This window comes from Abramis brama (genome assembly GCF_963993115.1).
Source record: "Abramis brama genome assembly, chromosome: 7".
Taxonomy (NCBI): domain Eukaryota; kingdom Metazoa; phylum Chordata; class Actinopteri; order Cypriniformes; family Leuciscidae; genus Abramis; species Abramis brama.
The window spans coordinates 14,163,710-14,182,716 of record NC_139969.1 but is presented as its reverse complement, the minus strand read 5'-3'; the positions used below and the strand labels follow the sequence as shown (position 1 = coordinate 14,182,716).

Genomic DNA, 19,007 nt, shown 5'->3' with positions numbered 1-19,007 from the left:
AAAATTGTAAATTAATTTACTCACCCTCATTTCACTCCAAACCTCTATGACTTTCTTTCTTCTGTGGAATAAAAGAAGATATTTTGAAGAATGTAGGTAACCAAACCGTTTTAGTTACCACTTGACGACCATTGTATGGACAAAAACACTGACACATTTCTCAAAATATGTTATTTTGAATGTTCCACAGAAAAGTAAGTAATTTGGATTTGGAATGACATGAGGCTGAATAAATGATGACAAAATGTTCATTTTTGGTAAACTATCCCTTTAAAAAAAACTCTCAGAGTTCCCTTGCAAATTGCTATTCCATTGGTATTATTGTTGCGTACACAACTGCAAATGCAGGCTTCAGTGGGATGTGTTCTGCTTCCTTGAGTAAGCCCTATGTGTTAGATAGGCTACTGTAGGTGGATCTGCACCTCCAGGCAAATTTGGCATGCACTTGATCAGAGTAAGCCAGCCTTAATAATAAAGCCCTACGGTTCCCATCCGACTAGGTCTTTCAAAGCTTTTAAAATGCAGTCAGGGCAGTTTAAGAGACTGTACCCTGTGGCAGTTCAAAAGACAGTATTATAGACAGCTAATCGCGAAGTGGACTGTTAATCTAACATAATGCACTTTTAAGCACAGAATATTGAAAGAGTGTCCAATGGGAGTTGCATTTACATTCACTGTCCAAGCAGGAAGCAGGTTTGAGTTTGTGGTTACCTGTTTACTAAGCCATCTGAAATTTAAAACAAAATCTATATTAGGCCTTTTTAAATGATGAAATACATAAAAATTGACCCATGTATCCACCTGAGTTTTGTGCTCGTAAATGTTGAAGATGTTTACCTTTATCTGTTTGCTTTGAGACACTCTACTGTTTTATTCAAGGACTGTGCGGACGGTTTGTCTTTTCTTTCTGCTTCGCTTCACAGCCTCCCTTAGGATCCCCAGGATTCTCATTGTGCCTTTGGATTCTCAAAGGTCCCAAATGACTTGTGCTAACATTTGACTTGGCACAGCATATAGTTGCTGTATTTTTACAGTTGGATGTATTAATAGTAAATGGGGATGGAAGATACTTTACTGCATTGTGTCCTCTGGAACATGAAATTTTGCTGATGGCAGTATATTTTCTATCATTTTCTCATGCTTTGAAGTCATGCAGTTCTCTCTCCTCTCTCTCTCAGAAAGCAGCAGTCCATCTAACAGTCTGCATGGAAACTGCAATACTGCTGAGAAAGGAATGAGGTGGTGCAGTTGTTGGGAGGCGGGGGGTAAAGAGAGAGAGCGAGAGAGAGAGAGAGAGAGAGAGAGAGAGAGCGAGAGAGAGAGAGAGAGAGAGAGAGAGAGAGAGAGAGAGAGAGAGAGAGAGAGAGAGAGAGAGAGAGAGAGAGAGAGAGAGAGAGAGAGAGAGAGAGAGAGAGAGAGAGAGAGAGAGAGAGAGAATGAAGCAGTGGATCACAGTCAGGAAGAGTTGATTCATGCAGGTTCCCTGGCAGCCATTGTTTTGTTCTGTGCTGCTGGTTTGATTCTAGTGAGATTCAACTTGCCATGTTTCTCCTCTCTCCCTGCAGGTTGCCTGCATGAGATACAAAGGCAGTAGATCATTCAAATCTTTAGAATCGGAAAGAAATTGGCAACTTTTTACATTTGACATTTACACAGTTTACATTTGACATTAATATTTGCACCCTATAAGACGGTAATTGCATGTTGCTTATGTGTTTTTCCCCTTCATGTTGGATTTTCACGCCATATTAATTATTAAATGATAACCATTTTTTAAATTACTTTTCCCTTGAAACAGTAAAGTAAGGGATTACTCTTACTTTTTCTGTAATTTAATTCGTTACTTCTGATGTAATTGCATTAAATACTGTATAGACTATAGAATAATTCTATATAAAACAGTAGTGGATTTAATGTTAACATGTATGTTTTTAATGTAACCTTCTCTCTTTAAATACTTTGGTCAGTTCAAGAATAATTAATGTAATTTTATATTTTATATTTACAGTGAGGAAAATAAGTATTTGAACACTCTGCTATTTTGCAAGTTCTCCCACTTGGAAATCATGGAGGGGTCTGAAATTGTCATCGTAGGTGCATGTCCACTGTGAGAGACATAATCTAAAAAAAAAAAAATGATTTTTTAATAAATATGAAGCTATTTATTTGTATGATACAGCTGCAAATAAGTATTTGAACACCTGTCTATCAGCTAGAATTGTGACCCTCAAAGACCTGTTAGTCTGCCTTTAAAATGTCCACCTCCACTCCATTTATTATCCTAAATTAGATGCACCTGTTTGAGGTCGTTAGCTGCATAAAGACACCTGTCCACCCCATACAATCAGTAAGAATCCAACTACTAACATGGCCAAGACCAAAGAGCTGTCCAAAGACACTAGAGACAAAATTGTACACCTCCACAAGGCTGGAAAGGGCTACGGGGAAATTGCCAAGCAGCTTGGTGAAAAAAAGGTCCACTGTTGGAGCAATCATTAGAAAATGGAAGAAACTAAACATGACTGTCAATCTCCCTCGGACTGGGGCTCCATGCAAGATCTCACCTCGTGGGGTCTCAATGATCCTAAGAAAGGTGAGAAATCAGCCCAGAACTACACTGTAAAAAAAAATTACATCCCCAAGTCAAAAATTTCAAGTGACTGATAACATCTAAATTTTTCAATTAGTCTGACGTATTATTTCTCATTGAGCCAATGTTAACAGACTATTGCAACAAGAATTTCACTTGGGCCAAATGAAAAATTTAGATGTTATCGGTCACTTGAAATTTTTTATTTGGGAGGGTTAGAAATTTTTTACAGTGTACACGGGAGGAGCTGGTCAATGACCTGAAAAGAGCTGGGACCACCGTTTCCAAGGTTACTGTTGGTAATACACTAAGACGTCATGGTTTGAAATCATGCATGGCACGGAAGGTTCCCCTGCTTAAACCAGCACATGTCAAGGCCCGTCTTAAGTTTGCCAATGACCATTTGGATGATCCAGAGGAGTCATGGGAGAAAGTCATGTGGTCAGATGAGACCAAAATAGAACTTTTTGGTCATAATTCCACTAAACGTGTTTGGAGGAAGAAGAATGATGAGTACCATCCCAAGAACACCATCCCTACTGTGAAGCATGGGGGTGGTAGCATCATGCTTTGGGGGTGTTTTTCTGCACATGGGACAGGGCGACTGCACTGTATTAAGGAGAGGATGACCGGGGCCATGTATTGCGAGATTTTGGGGAACAACCTCCTTCCCTCAGTTAGAGCATTGAAGATGGGTCGAGGCTGGGTCTTCCAACATGACAATGACCCGAAGCACACAGCCAGGATAACCAAGGAGTGGCTCTGTAAGAAGCATATCAACGTTCTGGCGTGGCCTAGCCAGTCTCCAGACATAAACCCAATAGAGAATCTTTGGAGGGAGCTCAAACTCCGTGTTTCTCAGCGACAGCCCAGAAACCTGACTGATCTAGAGAAGATCTGTGTGGAGGAGTGGGCCAAAATCCCTCCTGCAGTGTGTGCAAACCTGGTGAAAAACTACAGGAAACGTTTGACCTCTGTAATTGCAAACAAAGGCTACTGTACCAAATATTAACATTGATTTTCTCAGGTGTTCAAATACTTATTTGCAGCTGTATCATACAAATAAATAGTTAAAAAATCATACATTGTGATTTCTGGATTTTTTTTTTTAGATTATGTCTCTCACAGTAGACATGCACCTACGATGACAATTTCAGACCCCTCCATGATTTCTAAGTGGGAGATCTTGCAAAATAGCAGGGTGTTCAAATACTTATTTTCCTCACTGTATATTAATATTATCTATTTAATAGAATTAAAAGAGCAGTTTCATGTCCTTGTATTGTTCAACTGGTCAAGATTAATATTGTAATTAGTAGTTATCATTGTTATATATATATACACAACCCGGCATATATATATATATATATATATATATATATATACACTTCTTGAAAGCATTGGACTGTTGGAACCTATATTGAATGATTATAAGAATCATTTTAGTGTCCTTAAATTAGCCAACTTTTGCCTTATAGTATGCTTTTCACGCCCTTCTGCAGCACTTACTAGAAATATAGGACACTTTCAGATTTTTACACTGACTATTCAGTCTTCTTTGTCCCATAAAATCCTTGACTGCATGCAGCACAGTTGAGGCTTTACTGAATGTGCCTTTATGTATTACTGCTTTTTAAATTCCATCATTTGTGTGTCTGAGCATCCACACCTGGGTCAGCTGTGATGTTGCCATGGAAACCAGGTTTAGCACAGGGGGTTACAATCAGATGTTTTGAAGGAGGGAAACAATAGCTTTGCTTTAATTGTTTTTATTATGAAAATCAATTTGCAGATTTATTAGAGAATATTTGCAGGTATATATCTACACATATATTAGTATATGTACACAGTATTTTCCTTCATTTGGGATGCGTGAGCACAACATACCATGTCTTAGGAAGACTATTGCTAGGACATATCATAGTAGTTGCTAATAGTTATAATCATAAAGAACTTTTGTAAAACATTGTACAAAAAATAAAACAATAAAAAGCAGAGGATTTAAGTTGAAAAGTCACTTCACAGTTTTGTAGCTTGCCCTCATGCTGGCTAACATCAAGTGGGACCATGCGTAGTCTGAATTATGAAATGGAAGTCAACATTTACATACGTTTCACTGTCCATTCCATTACCCTTAGGCGTTTAAAGTGCTCACTGTGTAAACCAGATCTAGGATAGCAACTACGCATGAATGAGAATCCAGATAGATGTACAGAAAGTCCCCTGGGATTCCAGCCAAACACATGAACAGTGATTGAAGAGCTTTAAAAGGAATTGTGTCCATGGCTCATGTCTTTACATGTAGTGTTATATTCTTTACATACAATTTACAAGTATTTACAATAAAAAGTGCATGATAAAATGTGGTTCACAAACTGATTTTATACACGGAACTGGTAGGCATTGGCACTGCGGAGGCAAGTCCATGTTGTCAAGCCAACCAAGAGGATCACAGGTAGCTGACACTCTTCAGAGAGCGCAGACTTCCCGTGCATGTAAAATACAAGAAGCTCTGCAGTTTTCCTCTCATGCAGCTTGCAGCTCTAATGGTATCAACAGTGACTCATGCACTAGCTGAGTGGGCTTTATAGAGATTGGACACACAGATTCGGTTACAATGGATCTGAATACAGTCGAAACTTCAAACACAAGATGGATGAGGCGTTGTCTCTATAATTTAGAAAAATCGGCAAAACTCTGCAAAGTGATAAAGAGGGATTTATGACTCTATAAACCATGCAGAGCGGAACTACTGTCACCAGTAGGGAGGTGGTAAATTATAGCACCATTTTTAAGGGATGAATGTGTTGGTGGGGCATCCAGGGAACTAATATTAAAATATTAATCATATACATCAGTCAGAGGCAACAAGCTGTCGTATTATTAGCTGACAGTAAACCGGAAACTATGTATGAATTATGTTTTCAGTTCTATTGCAATGCATGTCACAGTATATCAGTAGATAGAAATTGGAATTTAGTTATGTGCATATAATGTTTGATATATACTTATTTTTAATAAGTTACTTTTTTTCATACATGGTTGTTATTATAATAGCAGGTGTCATTCAAAATTCTTTATTTACAGGACAGTTCAAACAAAATAAACCTCTACACTCTTCTGTTGAACCCTGTTCAAAAACTAGCTTTTTACAGAGCATAACATGGATAAAATAACGTTGTCTGCCTTTAATGTACAACCTGAAAACATATTAAAGGGGCTCTTTAGCGCATCTTGTGTACAAGGCAATCAGCTGGTTAAATAAAAATAAAATGCTATACAATCAAGGCCCTTTTTGAACTCAAAGGTTTCTTTTGTCAAAGGCTGATTTGCAGGGTGATTGCATTCTCTTACTAAAATTGAAACAGGTTGGCGGTATTCCTAAGGACCATGAAGGACACAAAAACTGAATTTGTTTCGAGCCTAAAACTCCTGTAATGTCTGATACTGTGATGTGAATAAAATGGTTCATTCTGGAAAAAAAAAACAGTTAAAATGTTTGAACAACAAATGCTTCTTTATCGTAAAACTTTTTTAACTCTCATATATCTACACTTCAATGTTCACATAGTCTCTGATAAATTGGGTGAGACGTGTTAGGAAAGCCTTTAGTTTTGCTGCCAAAACACATCTCCTCCAAATGCATTCATTTCCTGATTGATTTTAAGAGAGCTACATTTGTTATTGTCTCAATTATACTTGAAAATATGAGCAGTTCATCTTGAGAAAAATAAGATGGAGAATCTGGCTCACTCTAAACTAGTGGGGAACCCATACGCGTCTACATTTTGAGCAGCTGAATGCCAGAGATGATGGTAATGATGATGAAGATGATGATGAGTGCTTGCTGCTTTACATAGAGTGCATCTGCATGAAAAGTGAAGTGTCTATATGCTTTCAGATTTTAGAACTACCTTGATGTCACTGAAGGTAATCATTTTATAAAGCATCAAACATTTCTCTGGCATTTTGCTCGTGTTTAACAAAATGATTGTCTTAAATATTGATTGATATTATTTAAGATATGAGGACATGTAAAAGTAATCATCAAAATGTTATGAGGATAACGAATAAAAGTGGATTCTACACAACCTGAACCAAAGGATTAAAGGGTGGTTAGACTATTATTGTTAAAAACTGACCTTATTTCCTCAATCTGACATGTTCCGCAAAGTCTTATGTTTGGATAACATAAATATAAAAGTCTGTATCTGCTTTAGCAATGCAGCTGCAACCATTCAATAAAAATATGTGCAACATGAACTCAAAAAAGGGCTGTGTAGCAATCGATTGCTGTCTGAATATTTCTCAGATGTGAGAGATGGTGGTGATGCTCTGTAAAATAATAGAAACAGACAAGGCAATGTGAATGAGATAGGGCTTGTTAAGGCCAAAGACTGATGGTGAAGGATGAAATCTATGAAGTCAGAGTGAAATCCTTGTTATCGGAAATAAGCATGAAATGTCAAATAACACCATCTCCATTCATTTTCCTCTCCTCTCTCAGTTCCTTTCCTTTGTCATTTTATCACTCTATCGCTCTGCTTTATCTCACTATGTTCCGGTTCTGCCTCTAACAAGTGGTCTACATGATGCTGCATTTCCCTTTCAGCTTGTCAGCCCTGCTTTGCTTCCCAGAACGCTTGCCATCGATGTTCAAACTCATGTTCCTCTTCTTCTCCAAGTTGAGAAGCTCCTGGAACAGCTCAGTGACATTGTGGTTAGTCTTAGCCGAGGTCTCCATGAAAGCGCACTTCCAGGTCTTGGACTGGGCCTCTCCATCCTCGGTCTTGACTTCCCGTTGAGTCTCGTCACTCTTGTTCCCCACGAGCATGATTGGGATGGCCTCTACGTTGCCTTTGATAGCGAGAATCTGCTGGTATATGGGCTTTAATTCTTCCAGGGACTGCTTACTAGTGATGGAGTAGACCAGGATGAAGGCGTGACCCTTGGAGATGGACAGACGCTGCATGGCAGGGAACTGGTGGCTGCCCGTTGTGTCTGTGATCTGCAGGGTGCAGACGCTTTTGTCACAGCTGATCACCTGCCGATACGTGTCCTCCACCGTCGGGATATAGGTGTCCCGGAAAGTGCCTTTGACAAAACGGAGCACCAGTGAGCTCTTCCCCACACCCCCTGCGCCAAACACCACCACACGGTAGTCGTTGCTTTGTTCGGGCATCTTGAGCTTTCAATTGAGCCGATGGCTTTTTAGACCTAATAGAGAAAAAAAGAAACATTTAGATGATTGCGTATTGAATAGCCTCTGGGTTCTGGAACTTTTTTGATGCCAAGGACCACCAAATATGATCCTCATCCTAAAAAACAAAAACAGCTATTTAATTAATATCTTAAGTGAATATGTTGATTTTGAAAACCCTATAAATTTCGTGATTTTTAAATCACCCCTAAAATCACGTAAAATACTATGGCTGCATCCGAAATCGCATACTTCCCTACTATATAGTAGGCGAAAAACAGTACGTGACAAAATAAGTATGTCCGAATTCACAGTACTCATAAAAGAGTAAAAAGTACCCGGATGACCTACTTCTTCTGGCGAGAATCTGAATCTGAAGTGATATTTTCAAACAGAGGCTGTATCTGAAATCACATAATCTCTTGAGCATAGGTACTTATTTTGAATAAGTAATTACTTCACAACGGCTAAAAAAGTATGTTCTATATAGTATGAATGTGTGTAATATGAATGTAATCAGGACGTACAACATCAGTTGCGTCGCTTCACTACCATTCATAAATCCTCTGCCGTGGCCTCAATAGTAAAGTGTCCATCGTATGCATACTTCAGGTTCAAGTCACTTTCGTCAGAGTAAGATGTACCTTCTTTTTATTAACCACACAAAAATATAACAAGGTTGTTAACTCTATAGGTACAATTAAATAACTAAGAGGTCATATAGGTCATTCCTTAAAAAAAAATTTTTTTTATGTGGAATTGAATAGCAAGTGCTAGTATAAACTGCTAATACATTATTTTTTTTTATTATTTTTTTTTTAAATAGGGTCCTAGAAATGCGGTCCTGAAACTGCAGCCTCCGGTATTGCAGGAATGCCTTAGGCAGACAATTGTATCGACTAAATCAGAGGCCAGGACCAGAAGGACAAGAAATAAAAGCTAAATTGTTCATAAATCATCCAACATTTTGTCAGTTGTTTATATTTCTGACGGTGAGTAACAATCCCCACTATGAAACCTCACTCCTAAAAATCATATATACATCATACTGTACATCACATTATTCTGATATAGGCTGTGAATGTACCACGTCACATTCTTCAAGAATTGCTAGTGACTGGAAACACATCACGCATATTTAGGACACACCGTAGGTCCTATTTAAATCTATCATGCTTTAAACATTTAACATGATCATAATTTATTTACTGGGTATTTATCTTTACTTCATCAAAGTTACAGGTATGACACAACATTTAGGGATGTTTTGCATCTAGACAGGACTCAAATGGCTTTTCTGAAGAAAGAGACATGAGCCTTGTCATCCATCATGCTATGAAATCACAATGCAACTCATCATAATGTATCTGTGCTCTGCCCTTAGACACTCTCATGCTTTCACTGCAGTTTATAACAGTGCATTATTTATTGCCTTAGAGCCAAAACAATAATTCTAAACAGTTTTCTGCTCCTGCGCACACATCATTCAGATGGTGGCACTATCTATCTGTCTGAGTGCAAAACGGGTTTTAGATTTTTTTAATTAGCTTTTATATGTGCAATTTAATGTTCTCATGAATAATTTACCCAAGACACAGACCATATCCATCAGTGTCGAAGAACCACAAACATAGAACACACATCGAATCGTGTAAAGATTATGCAGAAGCAAGCAAGAACTCAATTTCCAGGCTTTAAGTTTACACCAATTTTATCCTCAGTAATCAATACCTCAATTTCACACTAGCAGACGAGGGATACTGAGACAACTTCAATGAAACTACCACACTTTTAGCAAGATTTCTGCTGGACTTCCATCAAAAAGTACGGATTAATCTGGAATGTGCATCAGACATACTATATGAAACCGTCATGATATGTGGAGGACATTATAGGGTCAGAAATCTTGAGCTGATTATATAACATCTGTGGTGGAGGGATTCTTGTCCATTTACAGTTATTAACAATCGCTGTGGCACTAATATCAGAACCTTGATGTGATTTTCCAAAGCTCTAGACACAAAACTCACAACTGGTGATCAAAACGCAATTTTTTACAAAATAAAACACTTTTTTCAATTGCTTGAATACAAAGTTAATTTGTTCATTGAACTAAGATCACCTGTTAAAATGACACGACATAACATCAAAATATTACCATTTCAAAATGCTATACTTTTCAGAATCACACACTACATCTGAGATGACTTTATATTCATTAACTGATCAAGATGATACTGTTGCATTACTATTAATGCATAGTTTAATAGAAACTGAGAAACAATTTTCCACGTTTAGATCGTGAATGTTTCAGGATAACAAGATCCATTAATGCAATTACCATGAACCAATTGTAATACATTATCTATGGATGTAATATTTCCTCATTATTCTTTATCAGACACTTTCCATGGTCCCACATTTCCACACAATATGCATTACACATTTTTTTGCATTACTGTATGATGAATTCTAAACAGTTGAGAGTGCCATTCTTGTTTTGTAAAGTAATTTTACAACAGAAAAAGTGGGTTAGTGGGTTTTGTTTTTTTAGGATTGTGTTTTATGAGTGACAAAGCGTGTTTGTTGGGTGACAACCCTTGCTAGTGTTGTGGAAGAATGGCTTGATTTTAGACCTGTATAAAGTGTTTTGGTAGTTTTATTGCATTTTGAAAGTGAATCTTACCACACCAGTAACATCATGAAAAGGAAAGGGAAGCCAAGAAAACTGCTTAATTATAGTCTATCACAACGTTTTTTAACAAGACAGGTTAGTGCACATGTAGGGATGTGGAAATGCTTCTCAAAGCCGGCTGCCCTCCAAAAATTCTTCATATATTCATCCAGCATTATGACACCAGGCTACTTACAGTCAGGGCTTAAATGCAGCAAACATGCTTGGCAGGGTGCAGCAATCCCAACAGCAGTCAAGCTCTCATCTGAGAGAAGCCCTGGTGCCTCTCCCCCTCTCTAACACCCTGTGTGCTGTCAAATCAATGAGCAGAGGACAGTGAGCCTTTGATCAATGCTAGTGTCTGCGGATTTCAGACCTCTGACAGGCTGGTGCCCCCCTCTCGCCCCTCTTAAGGTGTCACGCTTGTTTCTGCGCTGTGAATGATGTCAGCCTCACTCGGAGTGCTGTGCTATCTATTCTAAGTCCTTCGCGGAAGGACCGGAGAGCCGCCGAGCTTATTAATGCCGTTACAGCGCCTCACTATTCAGCCAAACTCTAATATAAATTAAGTTTGGCACGAGGAGAGATTATAATGCATGTGCATCATTCAAGGTATCCCAAGCACTCTCGTAGCAATGTGCTGATGCCACCGGATTTGGGAATGACCTTGCTTTTACTGAAGTGAATTGTGGAATATATCACTCAGACATTAGGATTCGAAAGGTAATGTTTGCTGAATAGCACATGGGCATCATGCCACATACTCTTAAACAATCACAGCAAATGGAAGTGTGGGCTCAGTATGCTGGCGGTTCCACACAGTGACGTGCATAGAAAACGGAGTTGGAAACAATATATACAGACAAATTACTCAGTTACTCAAATTACTCTAGAAATTACTTTCTGATTTTATTGTGAATCATTGGTGCATGTTATTCCAAAGAAAAGTTCTTCACAGTCTTGAAGCAAAATGTATTAACTTGCTGTTCTTTTGAGTGACTTTCCCTTTCTGCTGTTATCACATAGGCATTAGATAGCTAAATGTTATAGGCGCTAGTTTAATAAACTCACATTTGGTCTGGGCAAGCTGGTAAACATGGCCTCATTACTAACACCAGCATCTTTACTATACAAAAATATAGTATTTATTTATTTATTTACTAAGCATATTTAAAATCATGTTCTTCCACTTCTAAATATGTCACATTATGAAAGTAAAATAGGTTGTGAACCGGAGTTATGCGGACTGAGAATGCCTGAATTTTAATTAAATTTGAAGCAAGTGGGAATTTTTAATTAAATTTCTAAAATTTTGAGAAAAAACTAGCCGAAATTTCAGTTTTTGAAATAGCAATCTTACATTACTTTTTAAATTACAATCTTACTAATCAACCACTGAATATTTCCCAGTAAACAATTTAAAGAATGTTAAGAATGTTTTCGAAAAATTTACTATAATTGAAATTCATACAACTATAGACAGACAGACAGACAGATATATAGACAGACAGACAGACAGACAGACAGATAGATAGATAGATAGATAGATAGATAGATAGATAGATAGATAGATAGATAGATAGATAGATAGATAGATAGATAGATAGATAGATAGATAGATAGATAGATAGATAGATAACTGGATTCCACGGGATGCCCATCAAGCCGAGTCCATTAGCCAAACTCTGCTCTAATCTGAGTGAGAAGCTTTGCCGCATAATATACTGTAAAGAGCTGCTTTCTCTTTATCAGTCAAACCAGGCTTTCCCTCTGGCAGTTTCTATTGCATATCTGCATGAATACCTATTTTCTATCGAAGAAAAAAGGATTTTCGATTCAGAATTGACTCTCATTCTGTGGGAATCAGATATGCCTCACTTTACTGCATACTAAAGACACTAACAGGAGATGGAGAGGCATATGCATGCACACATTACTGTTCACATGTTCACTGGGCTGAGAAGAGAACCACGGTCAGAGTCTGAGACCAATTGATCTCTCAGTGCTCTGGGAAATCAAACTTGGGTAAAAGTGTTTGTTACTGCACGCACAGACAAAAACAGAAAGATTTTTCTGATTAGGAAACAGAAAAATAGCCAAGGTTCCATGAAATACGTGATTTAGTATTATGTCATTATCTTTTTCTTGTGACGAAAATAAAAGCTAAGCATGCTTTTTGTAACTGTGATCAAAACTACTATTTCTAAACAATGACCAAGTCAATCAAGGAGGAAAAACAGATCAATGAGTTTCTTTTGGTTGTTGTTCAGATATAAAATTCAGATGCACTGCAGTAATGAAGAAATTCATTTTAGAAAACTGAAGAAAAATAATAATGCGATAAATCACCCAAAAGTGAACATTCTGTTATCATTCATTCATCCTCTTGTTGTAATACTTATCATTCATCCAAACCTGTAAGACCTTTTCTTTCTTTCAGAATATCTACCTTTGAGTTCCACAGAAGACAGAAAGTCATTAAGGTTTGATACAACATAGATTTTCACTTTTGTGTGATATATCCCTTTAAAATTGATGGGTCTTTATGCCACATGTGTCTGTTTGTGTATTACATGGTGTTTATAGTATAGTAGCTAAAAATTCGGACTCTTTGGGGAAGCAGGGTTACAGCCTAAAAATACCCCATACACCATCTGCCATTTCTCTGCGCCAAATGTTGCTGGATTAGCCCAGTCTTATTCATTCAGCTGTGCAGGGGCATGAGAAAATGCTGTCTTGATATAAAACAGTGTTGTAAATAAATACTGGCCAGACTAAATCTAACTCTCGCCTTGCAGAAATCAGTAGAGCCTATCAGATTCTATTAAACAAACTAGCATAATAACATTCAATGCAAAACATTTCCAATTATGTCTAAATCATTGATGCATATCCTGACAGCAAAATTAACTTAAAAAAAAATACATATTTTAATGACATTGCAAGATTCCAAAACCCATCTTAAAGGGATAGTGCACTTAAACATTAAAATTCTGTCATCATTTAAAACAAAAATGTATCCACTCTTTTTGTTCATACAATGAAAGCCAATGGAGTTTAAAATAGTGGACAAAAAATGTATTCCACAGAGAAAAAAAAGTCATAGTTTGGAATGAAATGAGGATGATTAAAATAAATGATGACAAAAATTAAATTTTTGGGTGAACTACCTTTAAATACATCTTTACAATAACACTAAAGGACATTAATGCAACAAAAAAACAGTGCTGCACAAGACGGCAAAGAGAGCAAAACATTTTTTAAAGTAATAATATATAGAGTTAACAATATGCCTAACATCATATTGTAACACTAGCCTCATGAACTCAGAACAAATTACTATATGTAACTGCTTCATCTGACTGGCTAATCACTCTGTTACAGTTTACCTTACCATGAGTGTTCTGCAGTTTTACTGTGTCCCTGCCAGCATTGCAAGAAACATCTCTCTTGCTCTTGTCGATCAGTCCGTCAAACAGATTGCTCCTCTGTGGACTGGGCTTAGAGGCTAATCATTGCGCTTTACCTCGTCTGTCCTGTTGGATGTGCTTCCAGTGACCCAATTCAAAGGATTTAAAACTGCCAGCATGCATCCACGCCACAAAGCAAAGCTCCTGTGAGGCCGCAGCAGAGGGACAGAGTGCATGAAGGTCTGATATATTCACTATGAGATCATGCAAGATCACCGTAAACTGCAGTTTATACTGAGATAATAAGATGTGTTTTTGAGAAGCTTTGTGTTTCATCTCATGGCCTACGCACTGCCGAACAACTTGCATCTTAAAACCTTAATACTGATGCTCAACTATTACAAGACCTTAGGGTGTGGAGCTAAATCAAATGTATGGATTGTCCTCCATAAATAAACTTGATTGATTTATAGCTGCATGAGAACTTGAACATGCATTTGGCCTAAGGCTGGTCCAGGAGCTTAGTACCTTTTTCTCCATTTGCTGCTATACCTCAAATTAACTGTTAATGGCATTGCATCTCTTTTTCTCGGCTAAACTGGTGGGGTTAAGTGGGTGGTACACTGTATGGGTTTAGATACTTAATCAGTTAATCTCAAATGAGCATGCTTATTAAATTCATCATGAGCATTTCATTATTTTGAGGGATAATTGCAGCTTTTATGTGTGTGATACAGTCACATGGCTTGTTCTCTTCCCTTTGAGCTACATCGTTCTTTCAGGTAAACTGTAAAAAATATATTTAAAGAAAAAATTGAACACAGATTTAGATAGATTTCTAATAGGGGTGTAAATCAGGCGTTTCATCACGATATGATGTATCATGATACAATATTTGCAGATACCTCAAAACAAACATGCCATGATACTATTACGATTTGATTCGATTCGATTCAGGGGCCGGAGATCAAAATATCGATATCTGTCACTATAGATTTCTGAGAGAGAAGAACAGGCCTGGTAAACCCACCAGGATAACACTTGACCCCCTCAATTCAGAAATACTTTAAGGTGCACTCAGTAAGGCTGTGTCCAAAATCACCCCCTACTCTAATGGTTGATATTGAGAGGACAGCCATAGTGGATAGGACATTATCGAGTGCACTCATTCAATCCCAAAATGCACCTCAGTAAAGAGTGCACAGCCAAATATAATCAACAGCTAGCTGTTGAAGAATACCCAAGCACTATGAGCACTGTGCCAAATGAATTCCTGCTTCTCGCAGACTCACACCGTTGAACTCAGTGTCCGAATTCACTCGCTCATTTTCATTCACTCATTCAGTGGACTATATTAGTGGACTAATATATGAAATCATGAATGAGGGAACAGGGCGTTTAACTCCACTTTTAGACATGCATTCGCAAACTTTCCTGAGCACTTCCCCTCTGGAGAATCCCCACCGCCATTTTGAAGTGCGTTCAACTTCGTCAAGTGGACGTTTATTTGGACAGACCCTCGACCCCTCGATTTGGACAGAGGGAGCGAGTCTACTAAACATACACTTCAGACAGATCCATAGACCACAATGCACCATGATTGTGACGTCACAGCAGTTTGCGCTTAATTTACCCCCACTCCACATAAATCTAGTGTCTGATATTGGCGTTATTTTGACATTTAAAGGTTGTATCAGTGATTTCAGGCCCAAACATAAATGATCACATTCATCTAATCTTTCCTAACGATTCGCTAGCTGCCCGCCACATAAGCAGGTCGTCAAAAAAACGCGTCTCTGTAGGCAGCCTAGGCTCTGAGATCTGCACACAAAAACAGTTGGTTTCACCACCACTCAAAACCAAAATAAATAGTGTTCCAACCAATCACCGACAGGGGTGGGTGTTGTGAGCCCCTGTCGGTGATTGGTTGGAACACTATTTATTTTGGTTTTGAGAAGCTTTGGTTTTTGACGGCATGCTTATGGGGCGGGCAGCTAGCAGATCGTTAGGAAAGATTAGATGAATGTGATCATTTATGTTTGGGCCTGAAATCGCTGATACAACCTTTAACCGCATTTAATAGCCTACTTATTGTAGGTACCATTAAGGTGACTGTTTTTTAACAGTTATAGTTTATTGTATAGTTATTTTCGCTTGTGTATTTTTTTTATATTTAATATTTCATTTAAATATATTCATATTTAATATTTGTTTATATAAAAAAAAAATTTAACAGCCCAAACGTACCTACAGGCCATATAGAATGGTGCATAAACCAAATTCATAAGGAAACAAACTGCAGCTCCATAGCGGATTCCAAGTGATCAAGGGCTGACTTAGGGTGTTCCATTTAAACACATTTCAAGGGTTCCACCAGTTAGTGGGCATTCATGCAACGAAAGCAATGACGTACATCCGAGTGAATGAGGCGGAGGGAAGATAGCGAGGGAATGGCTTAAAAATTTGGACTTAAACGCAGCCATCCTTAGCAATTATTTGCCTCTTATTCGTCCCAAAAGTAGCAGTTTTGGACTTCAGAGTGTCATCTATACATGGATGCATGACGTTTCTGATGCTTTGCACCTATTGTTTTATTCTTTTTTTTTTCTTCATATTTTTGTCTCATTCTACACATCCATTCTCTGACTATGATCATAAATGCAGGCCTTTTATTTATTTATTTTATTTTAGTAATTTTGTCAATTGCATGACATGACTGGTCATGTGATGTCAGCATGTCAGCATCCACAAGGGGCGACCCCTTGGCCTTCTGTGGAACATAACAGTTTTTTCTAGAAATCAGATGAGTTGAAATGTTCAAATGGCTGAGTCATCTCATGTAATTGTACATCATTTTAATTACATTTCTCAAATGTACAGCTCATTTAGGCTAAGCATGTGCAAAACTTTTTAATTAGCAAAACATTACTATGGTGCACCTTTAAATCCCATTAAACAATTGGCCAGATGAGGTGAAGAGGTCTCAAAATGATTTAAACACTACTATTAGGATACTACTTCTGTTACTTATAAAATCATACTATAGAAAAGTGTTTCGACTTTTCTCGTTAAGCACGTTAAAGCATCCTATTATTGCCTCTGGTGCAATAGCCTACTAAAAACTGATGCACTTCTGCGAATTAGTCTCCATATAAATTGCTGCATTAGATTCCATTATGAGCGCAGCCTGCATCGTGTTCCGCAACAAGACTGCCATAAGAGTCATGCATTGGCTGTATACGATGATATATTATTATACTAATGCATTATGCACCCAATACGACGTCAGCAAAGCGCGGGTCCTCTTTCTCAATGTTCACGTTACACAACCAAATCTTTAGCCCGTTTTGTCACTAAATTATCCATGTAATTCCATTAATAAAAGGCATTTTAATGATGCAGAGTGACATGACTATACAATGAATATACATAGGCTATCCTATGTTTCCCACTAAATGGATGACTGATCCTGTGCATGTGCTGGTTAACTGTTTGTCGCACACACACCTACATTTATCAAATATTGAAAATGTATATGCTGCAACATATGCACAAGCTCAAGCGCGTGTAAATGGAAATCTCCACGGTATAGTACGCATGTATATGTTATTTATATCATCACGGAGCCGGTTGTTGGACACAGGAGTAAACTAAGAGTTCAGCATCACCATATCATACGCAGCCCGTTTCATTCATAAAGAAGAGACTCTCCATAGCACTCGTGGTGCGGTCATTCACATGTCTTCATTGACGGATAGATATGTTGGCAAAACGCGTTTTGTTCAGAAGCATATTTCATTCTTAACAATTTTCGTTTTAATTACTATTTATTGTCAAAGAAAAAAAAAGCCATAGCCTAATTACAGTTATTGTCATTGCCGCTAACACATGATGTCCATCCAAAACAGAAAATGCTGCAAGTATTCAGCAGTCAAAGTCTAACTGAAATCTCTGTATAGGCTACTGCTTGTCCGGGTTGCTTATGCTGTGCAATAAAGAAAAGAGGGGAAAAAAGACACAATATACCAAAGGCGCTAAATAAATGAATTGATTTCATACGTCGGCGCGCGATTCGACTCACCTACCTGAACTTAACGTAGCCTATCCCGCGTGACTGATCTTTGACTGACAGCACAGATGAATGGCAGACTACGCTAATAAGGTACTAAAGCATTTTAGACTAATAATGAAGACGCGATAGAGTCCAATCTCAACGGCAGTCCTCTCTCTCTCTCTCTCGCTCTCCCTCTCTCTGTATCGCACTCACTCATATATACACACACACACACACACACACACACACTCCTCCTCAGAATCACTATGGCTTCAGATAGAAGGTGGGAGATTTTTATCATATTGCCTACAGGAGGTGGACAAATTGTAGCTCCTGACAAGTGCAGTCTCTCAATTTACCGAATTATAATGAATCCATTCAGTACAATAATAGGCCTATATGAAATTATTTTAAATATAAAGCACTGAAACTTAAAATGTCATATAAATGTGAGTTTCATATTATAAAAAAAAAAATCTAAATTTTTTTTTTACAAAATCCACTAATAACAAAGACAAAACACAAAAATGTAAAATAAATGTAAATATATATATATATATATATATATATACATTAAAAAGCTAAATATAAATACTTCTGGGGGAACACATTTAAATCAACATTTAAAAATAAATTTAAAGAAAAAGTTTAAAAATTAATTTAAACACGGGTGCACATATCACTATAAAATAAAAAAAACATACTTGACAAAGCATGGGGTTTCTTTGAAAGTTTAAAGCTCCCTCAAAGGTGTACTCAAAGGATTTCTCAAGTGCTTTTAAAGGCATGCCTAGGTTCTCCATGAGGGTTCAGCCAGCATGGCAATATGAGGAAACACCAAATGGTGCCTCAAGCACTTTCTCATTGTTACCGTGTTTTGTGCACCATCTCACTAAGCCTGGAGGTGCTTTGGCTGTGCCTGTGGCTAACAAGGCAGACAGAAAAGTGTATAGCGGTATCTGTCGCAGTGTCTGAATCTTTTTGTTGAATCTTTGCAGGTAATGGCGCAGAGTCCCTTGAGGCAATTCAGTTTTCTTTGTCTGGCAACCAAGGTCTGGGAAGGGTGGTCCATTTTAATC

The 19,007-nt window shown here is 37.7% G+C and overlaps 1 protein-coding gene across 2 annotated transcripts; it reads right to left on the bottom strand.

Annotated features, from left to right (window-relative positions):
* Positions 1-4,364: 4,364 nt before the first annotated feature.
* On the bottom strand, positions 4,365-18,119 carry diras1b (DIRAS family, GTP-binding RAS-like 1b). Of its 2 annotated transcripts, none has more exons than XM_084119572.1 (2): positions 17,960-18,119; positions 4,365-7,807 (listed from the first exon to the last, which is right to left on the bottom strand). In XM_084119572.1, exon 2 carries the CDS (start codon positions 7,770-7,772, stop codon positions 7,176-7,178), a length of 597 nt encoding a protein of 198 aa, XP_083975698.1. In that variant the 5' UTR covers positions 7,773-7,807; positions 17,960-18,119; the 3' UTR covers positions 4,365-7,175. The 2 variants fall into 2 exon arrangements, with proteins under 2 accessions (XP_083975698.1, XP_083975699.1); XM_084119573.1 differs by lacking the exon at positions 17,960-18,119 and adding an exon at positions 13,859-13,969.
* Positions 18,120-19,007: the final 888 nt, after the last annotated feature.

Bases quoted from the DNA above. Each gene is read 5' to 3' on its own strand.
- diras1b (XM_084119572.1), bottom strand. From the start codon at position 7,772: ATGCCCGAACAAAGCAACGACTACCGTGTGGTGGTGTTTGGCGCAGGG.